We start from the raw sequence: 18,513 nt of genomic DNA on the forward strand, positions 1-18,513 counted from the left end.
CATTCTGTGATTCATTCAGATTTTTTTTTCATTTAAAGAAACTATTTTTGGGGTTCTGAGTATATTATTCTCCAGTGGCACTGCTGGGTAGTGTAAGGCCAAGACTCCACATGCCTACTGGTGGTTGATTAAGCTCCCACCAGGACTGTGGACTGTACAGGCTGCTCCTTTACCCTCCCTGACTCCACATTAAACATACCAGCATGTAGACATAATCCGTTATTAATTGAGCAACACCAAGTTCAAGTTCGAGTGGAACCATGGAAGTCCAGTGGAGGGTTACATTACAAGTTGCACACAAATTTGCCTAAGTTAATCCATAATGTGACTTCTTAAGTTAAATGGCTAAGAAATACTTTCTCAAAACATTTGCAACAGTGTTGTCATAAAATAACCTTCCATTTGAACTAAAACAAATTTGAAAAGATTGTAAAATCAATAAGCATAGATGTTTTCAAAGTTGAGAAACTTATCACACAGTTCTAGTATTGATCAAGCTGGTGTCATTTTAATTCAAATTTTGTAAGTCGAAGCTCTGCTTTATATAACTTGAAATTTAATATATTTGTATTCTGTTTCTCCTTGGGATCAGAGTGACTTTATGTATGGGCCAGATAATCAGCAGAAACTCATACTTCTAAGTTTCCTCTGGTTGTTTTTTCTCACTCTAGTCCTGGCCAAGGACAAAGGATGTTACACCTTGTTAAGCCGTAAGAGACAAATTGTGATTAGTGAATTTAATGGATAAGTCTACATCTGCAGAGCCTAAAGTGGTTTGCACATGACTGTAAACAGTACAGATAACCTTTAATCGGGTCTAGAAGGTGTTTTGTCTTAATTTATCATCTAGGAAAAGTGGAAATTCGGACAGTATCTCCAAACAAGCACTTGAAACTCATGAGGTTTCCAGCTTCAAGAACTGCACAGGGTTAAATGTCCAAGATGACACTATAATTCACTAATGTGATGAATAACCTAATGGACGCTTGTAATAAAAATACAATATAGTAATATTGACTTACATGGGATTTTAAAAATTGAGATGACACTACCTGAACAGAGACAGCGAACAACTACTTGAAGATGTCGCTACGAAAGAAGAGAAGAGACAAGGGCACCCTTGAAGAGCGTTTCAACAGGGAGTTCTTTTTACCTCTAATTGATACAGCCCTTTGCAGCATCAGAACACACAAACAAACACGTTTCCCTTTCACTCACACACACACACACACACACTCTCACACATATAGACACACACAAACACTAACTCATTCACTCACATGTCGCCCTTTCTCTCACTCACTCACACACTCACTGAAACATTCACTCACTCTCATTTACTCACTTTCTCTCTCTCTCTCTCTCTCTTTCTCTCTCTCTCACACACACACACACACACACACACATAGTCAAAATTGATGTTAAAGTCAGCCGTTGTAAATAATTGTTTAGTTGCTTCTATTCACAATAAAAGTCAGTTTCACATAACATGGCTCATTAAGTGTGTGTCTGGGTGGGTGTGGGGTTGGAGGGGATTGGTGCTTTGGGAGGGGTTGTTTTTTTTTGGGGGGGGGGGTTCTGTGGAGAGGCAACGTCGATATTATCAGAGTTTGCAGTCAAGAGACTTTTTCTCTATTGATAAATTCACCTGGAAACACTACACAATCACACACGACTGATTCTTATCCTAAAGTGAGGGTGACCCTGACTGTTTGGGGAGGGGGATGGGAGGACAAGTGCAGTCTGGGAAAGATGATATCCTAGAGATGTTTGGGTGTGACATGTTATAGACTTGAATTTGTGTCACTATTAGCTCTGCATATTTATATACAATGCTGGTAGATATTTATATTGTCTGCAAATCCCCACAAGAGAAGATAAGCTCCTAGAGTATAGCAGTATCTTCTGTGTATAAATATGACCAGGATCCAACTTAGAGTGCCCATATTATACAAATAGGGTTTTTTCCTTTCTTTTATTATGTGATATCTTTTTGTAAATGTAAAAGTACTTCTAAGTTACAAAGACCAAAGTCTGTTGCCATGGTGTCACAAAAAACTCCTCAACGTCCTGACACACATTTTGTTTTGCATAAAGCATCTGCGTCACAAAGTAACATGCCTGTCTACTTACACTTTTTGCTATGTTTATGTGCACCAGTAGGTAAAAAGAGACAAGGAAGGCAAAAGAGAAAGACATTATAATTCATAATTTCACAGTTTGTCCAAGGTGAGACATTAAAAAGTAAATTAATGATTTGCATTTACAGAGCAATAATCTAGTGATAATGACTGAACACTCCAGGTCACATCCACTATTCACATTGCGATTCTACATCTCTCATAAGTTCACATGGTATCTGAGGTCATTTGTGATTCAACGTCTTGCCAGGGACACTTTGACATCTGGACTGGACAAGCTGGGGTTCACACTGCCAACCTTTTGATTAAGGAACAACTTGTTATTCCCTGTGAGCCACAGTCCGGGGAAAAAAACTGTAGAACTTGGCTGATGACCAACTTTCATATAGCTTTCTATCACTAAGTTGCTGTTGAGTCTTGATCCTGTTCGACCAGTATTATCAAGCTGGCTATGGTGGAAGAGGTGAACTGTAAACTGCTCACATAAACACTTTGTGTTGCACATAATCATCATCAAGTGAAACCTGAATGTTCTTAGGGGCCATGTTCTCTGAAATACCTTCTCTGGGCCAAATGCAAGACCACAGGCATTATGGGAAAGGCTAGTTTGACTAGATACATTTTAGAAAAAGAAAAGTCAAGTTAACTCAGTGTGAGATTACTATTCAAACAGCACAAATAACTCCAACAATTGAAGAAGTTTCAGGGACATTTCTGTCCATTATACATTGAAGAGATTTTTTGTTAATTCTATCAATCTGGTTTCTGACTTTTATTTACTAATACCCCAAAATGTTATCCTTTAACTTTATCGGTACTCTAGCTTTAAAAGGATTAGTTCATTGCTGGCTTTGGTATTTGCTGACATTAACATAACTCCACAATATTACCATACCTACCTTTACAGATATAGCCATTTTCCCCATTTGCATTAGGGTTGACGGGTACTCTTGAAACAGAGGTCAGATCCAATCCCATTTTACCACCACTTCTAGTAATAATGAACAGTTTTAATCTGTATCTACCTGAGTGCATTACAGTTCACTTTATCCACAGCTTCGTCTGGACTCTAAAGATCAGTCCGGGAGTCTTAAAGGTTAAAAGCTTTAACAGTTCCCTGTTAAAATCTAAAACTATTGTACATATCTCTCAATGATGCAACACTTTCATTCTTTTGAAGGCCCACATACGGGGACGCAAAGTAAAAATCTGTATTCTGTATTACTGTGCAGGCACTTCTAGCAGTTGTCAGTCAGTGCAAGTTCCTTTATCTTTAAAGGCATTAGGCCTTTTGGGGTTTTGCTATTGCTACGTAGCTAGCATTACCATACACAGCTGAAGAAACATTGTGAGTTCAGCACCTAACTAAACTCATTTAATCTCCAAGATGTGTCCAGCACAAGAAAGCAGTCTTTAGAACCACCAGAGTCCTGGTTCCAAATTTCTTTCATTTCACAATTGTTGAGGTCACTGAGCTCCTGGGAACACTCCCATCTTTAGAAATGGTTTCAAACCTTTGTTCTGACCTGTGAATCACAACCATTTTTATGGTTGTGATTCAGTCCAAGGAACACGATGGCCTGGTTGTGACACGACATAGAAAACTTTCTAAACTTATATGTCCGTTCATCTCAATTACATATATCTGTACAGTCACATGTTTAGTTGTTTTGTGTCATTATATATATCTATGTTACTTTAACTGCTGTGGAATAAATGAATGAATAAATTGACCGGGTCATGGTGATAACATATTCCAGTACTTGTCTAAAAACAGCATTTCCCGGAGCCACAGAGAGAAAGGGTCAACTGAGAACATGGAAGGGTGGAGTGAAAACAATGGTCAACTCTCACGTTACTCCCCATCTATTGTGTGACCACGCATTGGTCTGAGGGGCAGCAGCAGCTCCTGACCTGCGCCGCAAAAATCCCAAAGAAGGAAAGTGGAGAACGTGATGTTTATTTGAGGGATGGCTTACTCCTAAAAGGTTTCATTGTGGCCAGGAAACATTAGCTGGGATTGAGTTCTTTGGGAAATATCTGGTGCAGTTTATGGAGAGGAGGGACGCATTTTTGTGTCATGTTAACCCAGTAAGAATTGTATGTGGGAGGGAATATCCCAAATGCCTCATTACATTAACTTAGAACCAGATGCACTCGTTACTGTATTTGCATCTAATAATATAATATATATAATTATAGTATTTTATTTTAACCATGAAGTTAAAGAAAGCAACTGCTGTCCAGTAGGGTCAAGTTTTAACAAAGTTTTAACATGTGGTTTGCTTTCACTACGAGATGTTTTCAAAGCAGTAAAGTAAAATATTAATATATCTGTATATATAATATATGCTGTGAGTTCTATGGTGTGCCCTCAAGTGGAATATCTCTGTTGCATGAATAGTGGTAGCAAGAACGTGAACAATTCACGATGCATCTTATTGTCCACACAAACATGACCGAGGTACAATCCATGGACCATGTGGCTGGGACAGTGGATTTGGAGACATTCTAAATCGACTGCTCCGTGTGTCAGACCAGGTTATCGTTGCTCTCCGAGGCCCAAATTGTTTTTCAGTGAATTTTTGACTACTTTTTAGATGCCATCGATGTTTTACAAAAAATGACTGTGCAAACGTCTTTGTAATAAAAATGACTTATAACACCACTTTATTTAATATTAGCCTGTTTTCAAAGTACTAGATTAAGAAAATAACATGGTGAATCTCCCACATAACAAAGATATAATAAAAGAGGCCTTGTTCTTTGTTTCAAAACGGTGACAGACATGTAGGGCCTACAGCTTAATCAGGTTCTGGTGTTAAAGACTTCTGCAGCTTCAGTGATAACATTACAATACTCGAAAATTCACAGAATAACTTTCCTTCTGTAATAATTTTAACTTAGGTTTAATGCAGGCATATGGCCGCTTTCGAATAAACCCAGTATAAAGACTTGTACCATCATGTACTTCTTTCGTTGTGTGTGAGTGATTAAAGCAGAGACAGCTTATTAATCTTCTCTAAATTTATAGTGCTGTGCTTCAAATTTAGGTCAGAGAAAAAAAACAATCCTGCGCTCCACACGACTTGTTGTGCGTTCTCAGAGGAACAGACTGGGATCACACAAGTCGTGTTTTGACAAACTGGTTATACTTTAAGAAGAGAGAAGAAAACTGTTTACTTGTTTCATGTGCAAATCTGACTTTCTGCCAAAGCTGGTCTGGATGTGGCTACATTCTTTTCACTTTGTAACCGCAATTGCAACCAGGGCCACATATGAAGGAGTACGTACTCAGCCGACGCCCTCTGACCTGCTACAGTTTCAACACATTTTTTTTCTTCTCTGTAACCATAGATTGATTCATTGACATAATGGCTGTTACTCATCTTATATTGGTAAAATCTTTCTTCATAGCTGCACATGTTTATTCATTCTGCAGCTGACCCTGTTCACCGCTTTGTTCCTCTTTCCCACCAACACACAAACCTTTTTATCGCACCCAAAGTCTGAAGTCACAATGGCAAAGAATGGTAAATGGTTTGTTTATATGTAGCATTTTTCTATTCCTGATGACCACTCAATGTGCTTTACAGTTTTCATCCACGCATTCACACAAACAAATCATTCATTGCATATATAAGCATTAATTTTCTCGACAACATCATGACTTCGCAAACACAAATGACAGTCGTGATTATTTGCAATTACAGCATGGAAGTGAGATTCACTCTCAACAGGAAACACATTCAGCATACGTTTTAATGGCAGGTGTGAACAGACAAACTAAGTACTGTCCACTTGTGATTTGAGCTCTCAGGACAAATGTTAATACCAGGTCTGAACAGGGTCTCAGACGGTCTGAGTTATGGTCGGAGCTCTAACTGTCGAAGAAACTTCACCCAACCTTCAATCGGCATAGTGTTGAGTAGATAAAAAGTGAATTTTCAATGTTTTGGGGGGGACTATCCTTCTAACCCTTGACTAGGGTGAGGAAAAACTTCACCAAAAATATATATGTAACTTTTAACAATTGTAAAAAATGAGGGATCCTTCTCCTAAAACGGAAAGGAATGCCAAAGACATAAACAGCACATGAACGGAATGACAAGATTTGTACACACAAATGTACAAAATTGAATTTGGAGTCAAACCAACCTGTGAATAAATAAATGTAACTTTACTGTAAGTGTTATTTATGCAATATACATACAGTTTCCGTACCATTAAATCCTGTACAATTAATAAAAGGTGACAAAAGCAGTGTTGTCCCAATGTGATTAGGTCAGGGGTGTCCAAACTACGGCCCGCGGGCCAACTGCGGCCTGCCATCCATTATTGATTGGCCCCTATCAATGTCTTAAAATATAATTTATTATTATATAAAAAAAAAAAATAAACTAACAAATTAGTGGCACTTACTTATAGCACTTTGTTTTGCTTTATTTTTTAGGTAATTTTACTTTCTTGGTTCTTGTTGTTCTGGGTTTGTACCCTCGTTGTTGATGCACTTAAGGCTTCTGCGTTTTCAGAGACATGCAAGAAGGGGTACGCTCAAGAGCCCCTTGCGTTCCTCTTGCGTGCCCCTTGGGTGCGTTGCCCAATTTTTGTAGCTATATGACAAAGCTACGCAAGCCTCACACAGCCCGCAAGGCTGTGACTGGTCTGCTAACTACATCCTTTCCGGAATCACATTTCCAGTTTCATGCCTGATAATACTGGCAGAAACCACAGAATATTGAGAAGAACGAATATGGACCAAATAGAAGAGCGTTTGGCAGAAGAGGTCCGAAAGTATGACCACTTGTATAACCCGTCATTGACGGAATACAAAGACACGCAGATGGCCTACAATTCCTGGAAGGACATCTCGGCAAACTTCGGTTGGCAGGTCGACGAAGGTACGAAGCCGTTGAGAAAGATCAGGGACTAATTTGTCTTCCAGAAAAAGTAAGTAATAAATAAACAGTCGACGACGACTGCCACACACAAAGAAGTCTCTAAGGTCGTCTTCAACAAAAAACGTTACTCCACCTAGTGTTCTGACAGTGAATTACTTTGCAACACACGCAAGCCTTGGAGAACCATAAATAAAAACGAGTCCATAGACACAACTGCGTGAAAAGTGGCAGCCGCAGCTGCAGAACCATGCGCTGGCCTTTACTGTAAGTTGCTTTGGATAAAAGCGTCAGCTTAATGAAATGTAATGTAATATAATGGACTATGGCCCACTGTATTGCAATTCTCAGCCCTGACTAGCCAGCTTTCTTTCAGAACGCTGCCACGCCCCCCCACCCTGAGCAACGCAATTGAGTCGCACTGTCAACAGTCCGCTCCAGGGCAGGGGGGGTGGCGGCATGAGTGGCCCAGTCCTTCTGATTTTTTTCTGTATGTGGCCCTCGGGACAAAGAGTTTGGGCAGCCCTGGATTAGGTGGACACAGGACGAGCTCACCTGTGGCTAACGTTTACACCCAATGACTAAAATCATTCAGGTGGCTAGAATATGGTAGAAAAAAACCACAATTCTAAGATTTATTATAAAATTCCTGCTTCAAATGGATCAGGGTTCTCTACTTTGTTGGAAGTATTTGGGATAATGTGTAACTCACCATCAACAATCAAGTGGGTTTTGGACATTTGATCCAGGAAAGTTAAATAGCATACCTTTAGTGGAGCTGACACTGAGAGGATGACTTGGATTGGCCATAAAGAACGGTCAATTAAATTGATCAAATTCTATTCGTATTAACCGTATTCACAAATCCCAATTCTTCTTATAGGGCTTTACAATCTGTACAAGGTCCTAAACCCTCGACTATAGAAACACTGTGTCTAGGCATGAGAGTAAACATGGGCCTGTGTTTACAAATGCCGGTTCAGTTATCTTTGTCCTATAATCGTACAAATATAAACACAATCACATTTGGATCCAACCCAATCTGTGACGGATAAGGTGTGTTTCTGACGCTGGGAGGTCTCGGTGCACTTTCACTGGTGGAAGTATGTCAGTAGGTTACATGGACACCAGTGCAGGGCTGTGGGGAGGGAGGAGCCGACGAAATGGGTCACATGGTTTACAAACTGATGTTGCCGCAGACAGAGCCGTCCTCCATATTCAGCGGAGAGGCGCCCTCAACACACAGCCTCTGAATGGAGAACAGCACATTCTGCACGTAACCGAGACACAGTGAATCCCGAGGAAGACGAGACAAGCATCCGAGGAATAACACTTCGCTCCTAAACGAAAAACCTCGCTTTGATACGCAAGATTTGTTTTCCTGTAAAAACTCGTCGTTTTTTCGGGACAACCGACTGAAGCCGTGACCGTCCTCATCGGCTCGTTCAGCCCGGTGCATCTTTAAATGTTGTAGCGTGCACCAGCCTCTCCCCCCGGAATCCTTCAGCGACTCCCCGGTTGCTGAGCACTCGACAGAAACACGGCTTGTGCACCGAGGTAGCAGAGGAGGAGGAAAACCCCCGAACGCTCTCACAGGACATGGAGGCGACCAAAGCTGGTGAGTCAGATTATTTGTAAATAAACCGCGGTTAAAAGGCAACCAGTGGAGCTAGTGTCACTTCCTGGTATTAGCTCAGTGAAACTAGTTCCATGTTAGCGCTGCTAGCATTGAAACGGCCTTGTGTTTTACGTGTTTTGACGATTTGAAGATGTCCAACTCGTGTCTCGCCTGTTATAGTGGGTGAACAGCGTCAGTGGGCTGTTGCCATCACCTCACCAGTTGTCAGTGGCAGCGCTGCAGTCGTCCTCTCCTCACATGGACCCGTCAGCCTAGCCATGTGCGTCTGTGTTTACGCTCCCCGTGCGTCGCCGCTGATTGGCCGAGCGCGCAGTGACGCGGACGTTGCATAATTTCTCGCAGGGAGACGCGCGTGGGGCGCGTGGGGTCGGGCCGCGGATACACGTGAAGCTTCCTGCAGCAGATCGCGGTGACCCAGTTCTTCCCAGGGAAAGAACACACTCCGTGGGGGCGTGTTTATAGAAAAAAAAGAAAAAGTTCTCCTGCATTCAGATCCTGATATCTCTGTTGTTATTATCCCTGGGTACATTTAAATTGTACGATCCAATTGAGATATGTTAAGTGTAAAAAATATAGATAAAATATAAGCACGAACAACAACAACAATAATAGCTGCAATAAACGATATACTATAATTAAAATTAAATAAATACATTTTTACCTGAAAGTAGTTCCAGAAATGTAAAATGTGGTTTTAATGTGTATCCGTCAGTGAAATGATAAAAGCAATGATTTTACTATTTATCAACCATTCATCATTTAGCACTATTTATCCCTATAATGTCACATTATATAACAAACATTAACCTTTAGTAAACATTCTCCGCCCATTCTGATTGGTTTAATGGTTAGTATTTGTTATAAAATAATTAAAATGAAACATGAGCGTGGGCTGCTTAGATGTGACATGGATCTTTAACATTAGTACACATGCTGTCGGATAAACTAAAATCGACCCATGTAGATTTTTTTCCCCACTTGATCTATCTGTGATGGAGGCCGTGTCAGTGCCAGACTACCTACTACACACACCTTGATGAGGCTGTCATTATGTAATTGCTGTTACCTAATCACTGAGAATGGAAGGGGAAGACATCAGGTTAGGCTGTGTGAGCATGGAGAGGGGGGGGATCCTCAGCAGCAATAGCCTGTCACCCCTCTCCTACTGGCTGGGAAAGCTGTCGGGGTATGATGATCTGCTCACTTAATGTTAAGCCTATCGGTTGCACTGTCAAAAAAAAAAGATCCATTGTGAGCCGGTGGTAAAGGTTCATTTCATGTGAAGGAAATTGGATAGTTTTAACAGTGAGAGCCAGCACTCTGAGCACAGGGTTTGAAATGTAATGCTAAAAAACATAAACAAAAATTACTATCTAACTATTCAAGGTGTGGATTAATCCAGAATTGTTGCACTATGGAGTATTTGATAATAATGGATAAGGCTGATGTTAACACTGGTTAAAAGAGCTCAGCAGTCTCCAGGAACATTTCCTCATGGTTGTTTTTAGATGTTACTGTTAACAGGGGAAATGGTGAATTTATTTCTAGTAGCGCACCACATTATCTACACTAGTGGGAATTGACAGTATTGAAGCTGTATAGAGGAATTAGATGTGTGTGTGTTTGTGTTTGAGACACACACACACACACACACACACACACACACACACACACAATGCTTGTTAAGAAAACATTAGACTATGACCAACCTAATCTTTTAAAGGAAAAAATAGACACATCACTTATGTTTTCCAGCTCAGAGCTCTGCACAGAACTGAACTGCTGCTGCAGTCCCTGATGTCATGGCATTTTTTTTCTTCCCTGCCATTTACCACCAGGAGGCGTAATAGCCTACATCAGCTCGTCCAGCCCTGAGTCCTGCATCAGCGACTCCTCCGGCAGCTACCAGTCGTCCTCCCCGCCACCCGGCTCCTCACCAGGTTGCCGCCAGCTGGGTCAGCCGGCTGACCCCACACTCCCTGCCGGTGGCCAAATCAATCCAGGGACTCAAAAGACTGGACGCTCCTCCTCTGTAAAATGTGGGATCACAAGTAAGACAACTATTTGTGTGTGTATCTGTGTGTGTGTGTACACAATATAGTCAGAGCCGTATTGAAAATGCCCTTTTCATTACTGATCAAACTATTTTGATTTAATGTTAAGGTGTCAGTTTTAGGAAGAATACTGTTATTAGAAACTAATGCTTGAGGTGGAAGATATTTTACAGATAGTGTTATTTAAAAGGGGAAAATTCAATATGAATTACACAGTCAATACTTTTTTGTAAGTACCAACTTTGATGTCGTAGCAAAGTAACCAAATAACTGGTTTCAGCTAATATCAGTTCACAATGACAATTGATGGTGAAACCACAAACAGATCTCAAACCAGTTTAGTGTCGTGACTCCCTGTGCTGTGTTCCAAGTTCAATGTTATGTTCTCATACGCCCTCAATTTGTGCACCTGCACATCCATTGAATTTTTTTTAATTACTTGCAATGATTTTGTATTTATTAATAGTGAATTTGGAAAATGTTCAATTAAAGTTGATCAATATGTGTTAATGCAACACAAAGGCACCTTTTGTCTTACATTCTGACAACAGTTACATTGTTTTATGAACTGTAGAATGTAACTTTCACATGTTGGTCAAATCAACGGATGATCTGTAAGAATGTGTTTTTCTATCAATCAGAAATCAATGGCCTGGTGCTGCTGTGTAAGGTCTGTGGTGATGTGGCGTCTGGTTTCCACTACGGCGTCCATGCCTGTGAGGGCTGCAAGGTAAAGACATATCTGCAAACCAGCACCGCGCACACACACACACACAAACACGCACACAAAAGGCAAGCATGCTGCACACACTGAATCAGTCATTTCCACTGCAACACAGCAATGTGACTTTGAAATGGAGTTGAATTGGGTCAATGCAGGCAAAGCCATCTGCACAGCTACAACAAGAGACTCTGGTTCTAGTACATCCCCCACCCCCCTTTACTTCATGTTGCTCTGTGGCCTAGTTAAGTGTTTGGAGCAATGCACAGTGACAAACTCACCACAGAACACCTTATAGGAAAGACACACACACACACACACACACACACACACACATAGATGCATGCTTGAGACAATTTTTTTACATTAAACTTCGCTCCACTGATGATGACATTAACACCCCTCCATACATAACAGACCCTCGCAGATACTTGAATTCATTCAGTGGGACCCTAGCCTTGGTCATGACACTGTGCTGTTTTGCCTTTGAAATGCACAGGGCTTCTTCAGGAGGAGCATCCAGCAGAACATCCAATACAAGAAGTGCCTTAAGAACGACAGCTGCCCCATCATGAGGATCAACAGGAACCGCTGCCAGCAGTGCCGCTTTAAGAAATGCCTGATGGTGGGGATGTCCAGAGACTGTGAGTATCTGCTGTGGTAACTGCCCCAGCCTCATTAACGCTGCACACTCAGTCTCCAGAGCGGCAATCATCTGCTCCATCGCTTTGAAAAATGAACAAAGATCATTTATACTGGTTAATTGTTATGGTTACGTTGTAATTCTGTAAAATGAAGAGATATGGGGACCAAGGTTGTTATTGTTATAAAATTACAAAATAAATATCCATATTAATAAATACATTTCTAAATCAATATTATTAAACATGTTTTTAAACTATTGTGAAAATTGTCTTGATGTTATTTGATGATTTAATAATTCGATGGTCATACAATGGATTTTGAATGTTTTAATAATGGAAGTTCTGCTCGTAAAATAATTGTGATGAGTGTCCCTTTATTTAAGTGCATCTAATGGTTTTTATGGCATCTTTTGAAGTAAACTAACTCAGCTCAGTGTGAGTGAAGTCATTACTGTCTACAGCACTGTCAAGTGAAAGCATCTCTGATAGTTTCCTCTCCTCACTGTTTAGCCGTGCGTTTTGGCCGAATCCCGAAGCGGGAGAAACAGCGCATGCTGCTGGAGATGCAAAGTGCCATGAACAACATGATGAACAGCAGTCAGCTGCAAAACCAGCTGCACAGCAGCCAGACACTACCTATCACCAAGCCGCTGCCAGCCAGTGCCACAGAACCTACCTCAGAGCACGCTGGCCCCGCCCCCTCCCGCTCTCCATCCTCCTTGCTTTGCTCCAGCCCTTCAGACTCCAGCTCAGACCCCCAGCCCACCTTGGCTATGGACATCAGCCCCAGCTCAGCCTCACTAAGTGCGCCTGACAGCGGGGAGGAGGAAGTGATTGGAACGGTGACTAGGGCCCACCAGGAGACCTTCATGTACAACCAGGAGCAGAGTAACCTAATGGCTGAGGCCCCGGCCACCACCGTCCCCCTGGATAGCGGCTCTGATCAAAACGCAGCTAACTGCTGGAAAGAAGAGCAGCAGGAGGCCTGGAACCACCACCACCACAACATGGCCACCATGGCAGCACAGGAGCCCTCCTCCAGCATGGGCCCCCAGGGTCCAGAGGACAACAGCACCAACCACTGCCCCTTCAGACTGTCCAGAAGCAGCACCAGCCACTGTCCAGCCTACACACACAGAGCCTTCAGAGCTCCAGTTGCAGAGGACCCCGCCACTGGGGCCCCCAGTGGGCACCAGTGGAGAGAAGGCCGACGGCTGCATCTGGTGAGAAACGGCAAAATAACTCGATGAGGGTTAAGGGCAGAGGATGACCAATGAGTCAGATTGTGATTTGTGAATATGGGCTATACAAACACAATTTCATTGATTGAAATCGAAAACTTATTAAACAGAGGGACTTTATTATTTTCTAAAAGATAAGCTGCCTTCTCAGGCTGAATAAAGGTATTTGATGAAAACTGAATTGTATATTTGATAAACTCTTTTTACCCTGATATTTTAGCATTATAAATATTTTCTATGTTTGCTTCAGCTAAAGAACATGTTGTATTCCTCTGTGCTGTTCTCAGGTTTGTCCGATGAACACTTCTCCTCATGTGGACCCACAGAAGTCTGGCCACGAGGTGTGGGAGGAGTTCGCCCACAGCTTCACCCCCGCCGTCAGAGAGGTGGTGGAGTTTGGCAAGAAGATCCCAGGCTTCAGAGATCTGTCCCAGCATGACCAGGTCAGCCTGCTGAAGGCTGGCACTTTTGAGGTACGCCATGTTTTAATAGTAATGAGAATAATAATAAACTTTATTTATATGAACATTTCTTAACAATGTTACAAAGGGCATTCACAAAAAATGAGATGAAATAAAAGCCTGGTTCGCGTCCTGCAGGTGCTCGTGGTCCGTTTCGCTTCTCTCTTTGACGTGAAGGACCGCACCGTAACCTTTCTGGGTGGGACGAAGTACAGCGTGGACACTCTGAGGGCCATGGGCTCCAGCGACCTCCTCAACTCCATGTTTGACTTCAGTGAGAAGCTCACCAACCTGGGCCTCAGTGAGGAGGAGATGAGCCTCTTCACTGCCGTGGTTCTGGTCTCAGCAGGTAGGTTTTGTGATGTTTCAAGCTGCTCATCCATTTCCTTTGACAGTATAAAGTCACAGAATGGTTCTTTTTGGTAGAAAAAACACCCAATACATACTACCCTTCCCCTTCATTTGTATAATTGTATTTCTTCATATTGTGTGTTATCTTGCGTCATTTGAAGCACTTGGCTACATATTTGTATGAAAGAGTTTTTATGTCGTCATTTAACCGACACCTCAGTGTGACCCCTGGTTTCTCGTCCTCTGGACTTGAATGCCGTTCACCAGCCTTACCCTGACCTTGGTGTTGCTCATCCCTCCAGATCGCTCCGGCATCGAGAACGTGAACTCTGTGGAGATGCTGCAGGAGACGCTGATCCGCGCACTGCGGGGCCTCATCACCAAGAACCACCCCAACGAGTCGGCCATCTTCACCAAGCTGCTGCTCAAGCTGCCTGACCTGCGCTCGCTCAACAATATGCACTCTGAGCAGCTGCTGGCCTTCAAGGTCCATTCCTGAGGTTTGCTCGAATACTTGATTCCCACGCCTCCCCCACCCCCCCCCCCTCCACGGGCGACATGTGAGCAAACTTGGAGACCACCGGCTGGAGATCACCCGCTACGTCACACTTCCCAGAAATCCACACCTGTACCTCCCTCTGCCTATAGAGTGAACTATAGCCCAAACATGACATTTAAAGGGGGAGGAGGACCATGACATGTTATTGTACTGTACTGTAGGGCGTAACTGCCTGTGTGATGGTAATGCATACATACAGACACACTGATTGATGTACATGTTTCCTGTGTTTGTGTGTAGCATACGGTGCGTTTGCGACCGTACAAACGTTAGAAGCACTTTTCTCTATAGTGTAGGCTGGTATTCTTTGCATTCATAGTGCAATATGTGACTGCTTTTTAGATTTGAGCTGTATAGTGAGGAGTCGAGAAACTTGTGTACATGTATTCAGTGAGACACATGAATTTGAATAGGTGCTGTGCTCATGTGATCAGTGGAAATGATGTAAACCTAAAAAAAGAAATGAAAAGAAAACCCTGTCGAGGTGGAATCTTCTTAATAGACCACGAAGCAGACGACAATTAGAGGAATGTGGACATGGAGCTGCGTAAACGTCTCAGTTCACACTTTGGTCCTCTGAGAAATAAGAGAATGTTTCATTTGAGTGAGATAAACAGAAGAAGAGGATGTCTCATTTGAAGCTTTCTCTCATGCAGTTGTGTGTGTTCTATGCTGTTTGTGTGTCAGTTGCAGGATATTTTTCTAAATTATTTGGGCATTGTGAAAAATCGAATGTATCGGTGCCGCTCTGTTGCATGGCGACACATGATTTCTACTCACAGATCAGTGGAAACACTGAACCATCGAAATCAAATTTTGGACTTTAAGCGTCTTGATACGTTTTCTCTTCTCTTCTATATTTTTTTCCAAAACAAAAAAACATATTTCTGAGATTCCAGTGTCTGCTGTCCTCCTATTCCTGGGTCATGTTGAGTTTCCTGGTCAGGCACCTAAATGTTGCTGTCACTCGCTGTCACCAGCAACTTCCACTTGCTTGAATGAACTTAATTACTTTTGCATTTAAAAAAACTGTACAGACTTTAGTTGAGCATTGTGAAACTTAATAGGTAGGACTGTTCTACATTAAAAAAAAACTGTGTAGTATCACTGAAGTGATTGTAGCTTAAAGAAATAAGCTGAGTCGAGGTGACATCTGAGTTGCTGGTGTTAAGATAGTTTTTGTGATGCCATCGTTTTGTTCCAATGTTAAATTCAGAATGTCTGGTCTTGGATATCCAGAGCTTCGGTCTTTGTGTTAACATTGCTAAACTGTCGCTCTGCTCTCCTCTGTGAAAGGATTGCAGTATGCATAGATTTCTATATAAATATATATACACATACTATCATACATAACTGCATAGATGAATATATCTATATGAATAAATTTTCTAAATGCATTTCATGCCATGGAGTGGTTTGTGTCTGAATTGAGTACAATCTATTTATCACATGCTTGTTCAAATAAGAAATGGAAAATGTATTCATTAGAGAATTTTACAAGTTTAAAATTCTTAAAAGCCGGAAATAATCATTTGTTTATTTAAATGGGTGACATGTCTCCACTTCCTCCTGTAGTGATGTCTTACTGATACATACAAGTTGGGCTCAGCTGTCAATCATGACATTTGTTTTTGTAGCCTCAAATAACTTATTAAAACCAAACTTACTGATAACATCGATGTAATAAGAACTACTTCAAATCATAGAAACCATCTTTGAAAAAAAATTATTTAAGGTCTATTATGACTTTTTAGTTTGGTCCATGTCCCAAGATTTACATAGAGTAGATGAGGTTTATGACCTATACAGCCACTAGGGGGTGTTCGAGATCAGTCAGCTTCACTTTTGGGGAAGCAGTCATGTCGTCCATCTTTATACATAATCTGTGATGTTTGTAAGCAAGATTTAGCAGCCACTTCTGGACGGATCACAACAAAACCTGGTGGAATAATCCACTCAATTAAAGCGTAGAACTGGGGGTGGAATGGGATTTCTTTTCAATTTCTTAAACATTGTAAAATAGGGCAGTTTGTAGGAAAATTCTCTGATTTCTCAGGGAATGATTGATTTGACTGATTGATTTGACTGTTGGGACTTGGAAAAGATATGCGATCAACCAGAAATACTTCCCATCTCCACTAACTAGTCCAGTTGCAGCTTACATCAATGTCTGTTCTGACTTATATTATCAGCCCTAAGATTCTTGATTTATGGCCAAAATATTTGTATGAGTTCACAGTGACATTTGACTGTTGACCACTACTATCTAATCAGTTCATCTTTGAGTCCAAACAAACATTTTTGACAAGTTTAAACAAATACGTTTTGAGATTCACAGGAATGGGACAGGAGGCCAACCTGAAAAAGTCCACACAGCATTCCAGGGTCAAACTCCTTGTATGTGTTCACATCCCAATAAACCTGATTCTGATGGCACAAAGTGTCAGTAGACAGTGCTTCAGATATGGATGCTGCTGCAGTGGGTGGGTACAGTCGGGACAGTTTGTAGGGGGGTCACTTATTATTAGTGTGACCAGGCCAGTGTCCGACCAGACATGAAACATGTTCAATATCACTGCAGCGTTGCAAAATAGTCAGAAAAGAGTTTCTGCCTGTGCATGACGTCGTCACAGTGAAGCTGACCTTTGACCTCATTGTTTAATCCAAGGTAATTAGCTTTAGCAATTAGCAATGACTTTGACCTTAGATGGTCTGTGCTTATATAGAGCTTTTCTAATCTTGAGACTGACAGTTTTGTAGATTTCACAGGACAACCCTGAGAACTGTAAGATGGTGATGATGTGGTGATTAAGATATGGTGAATAAAAAAAAAGACTGAATCTTCATCTCATCTCTCTGCAGAGCCTCAGTTGGTTTAGAAGCAGATTTATAAAGAGGTTGTTGTGCTGTCAGGAGTCACAGCTCATCATGAGTGGGACTGTGGTAGTGTCACTCTCTATCGGCAGATGGCAACAACGCAGCTTCCACTGTGTCTGTCCACTGGCTGCCCCTCCCTGCATCTCACGCGCCATCTGCAACTCGGCTCCGCTCTCAAAAGCAACTCACACACTACTGCATGAATCAAAGTTTAATGTTAATGTGCTCAGATTTGAGCTTATAGAGTAATTATGGTCTTCAATATTGGACCAAAATAAGTGAACTCAGTTAAAATGCTAAAAGAGAGCAAACACTGTTTTGATTGGTCTAATTTGTACTAAGGTTTTGGTTTGCATTTCCAAAGGATGTGTTGAAGTGAAGCTGCCCACAAGCGTCACCACATAGAGCTGGTGTAACCCAGGTGAAGAGCAGCACCTGTTTTATACCAGACCCACGTTGTGTTTGCAGTATTTGTGTCACATCTGACCACACAATATTTTCCTTCAGGCTCAGCAGTGAGCCTCACTAAACTGTGTTCCCTCAGTTCAGTTTTAACTGTTGGCCCTGACCAAAGTTTCTGAATTTAATATTTCAGTCTTGATTTAATCTTTATTTATTCACTCTGGATATTTTAGTCCAGGCTGTGGCTATGTTGGGGAATTGCAACATCAGTTCCTTTATACGTTGATTATACATGGTACAAAAACACTTGCTTTCATTCTGGGGTCCTGGCTTGTATAGTTTTCACCATTTTCTACCAGATTCAATTATTATCTCATGTTTAAAAATAAAAATAAAACCTCTTAGCATTTGGTTTATGTTTTTCACAAAATACAACAGTGGCAATGGGTAAATAAATTAGCATTTAACAGGTTGGAATCCTGAAAGAAATGGATGTTTTGTCATGATCAGGATTTTTTTTTTGTC

At 41.5% G+C, this 18,513-nt stretch overlaps 1 protein-coding gene across 1 annotated transcript; it reads left to right on the forward strand.

Annotated features, from left to right (window-relative positions):
* The first annotated feature begins 8,258 nt into the window (after positions 1–8,258).
* Positions 8,259–16,111, forward strand: nr1d2b (nuclear receptor subfamily 1, group D, member 2b). The gene is made up of 8 exons (XM_062409494.1): positions 8,259–8,657; positions 10,517–10,729; positions 11,374–11,462; positions 11,953–12,097; positions 12,608–13,320; positions 13,626–13,811; positions 13,938–14,148; positions 14,453–16,111. Exons 1-8 carry the CDS (start codon positions 8,639–8,641, stop codon positions 14,647–14,649), a joined length of 1,773 nt encoding a protein of 590 aa, XP_062265478.1. The 5' UTR covers positions 8,259–8,638; the 3' UTR covers positions 14,650–16,111.
* The last annotated feature ends 2,402 nt before the right edge of the window (positions 16,112–18,513 follow it).

This window comes from Platichthys flesus, chromosome 17 (genome assembly GCF_949316205.1).
Source record: "Platichthys flesus chromosome 17, fPlaFle2.1, whole genome shotgun sequence".
Lineage (NCBI taxonomy): Eukaryota > Metazoa > Chordata > Actinopteri > Pleuronectiformes > Pleuronectidae > Platichthys > Platichthys flesus.

Bases quoted from the DNA above. Each gene is read 5' to 3' on its own strand.
- nr1d2b (XM_062409494.1), top strand. The intron at 12,098-12,607 runs GTGAGTATCTGC...CTCACTGTTTAG, and splicing joins GGTGGGGATGTCCAGAGACT to CCGTGCGTTTTGGCCGAATC. The intron at 14,149-14,452 runs GTAGGTTTTGTG...TCATCCCTCCAG, and splicing joins CGTGGTTCTGGTCTCAGCAG to ATCGCTCCGGCATCGAGAAC.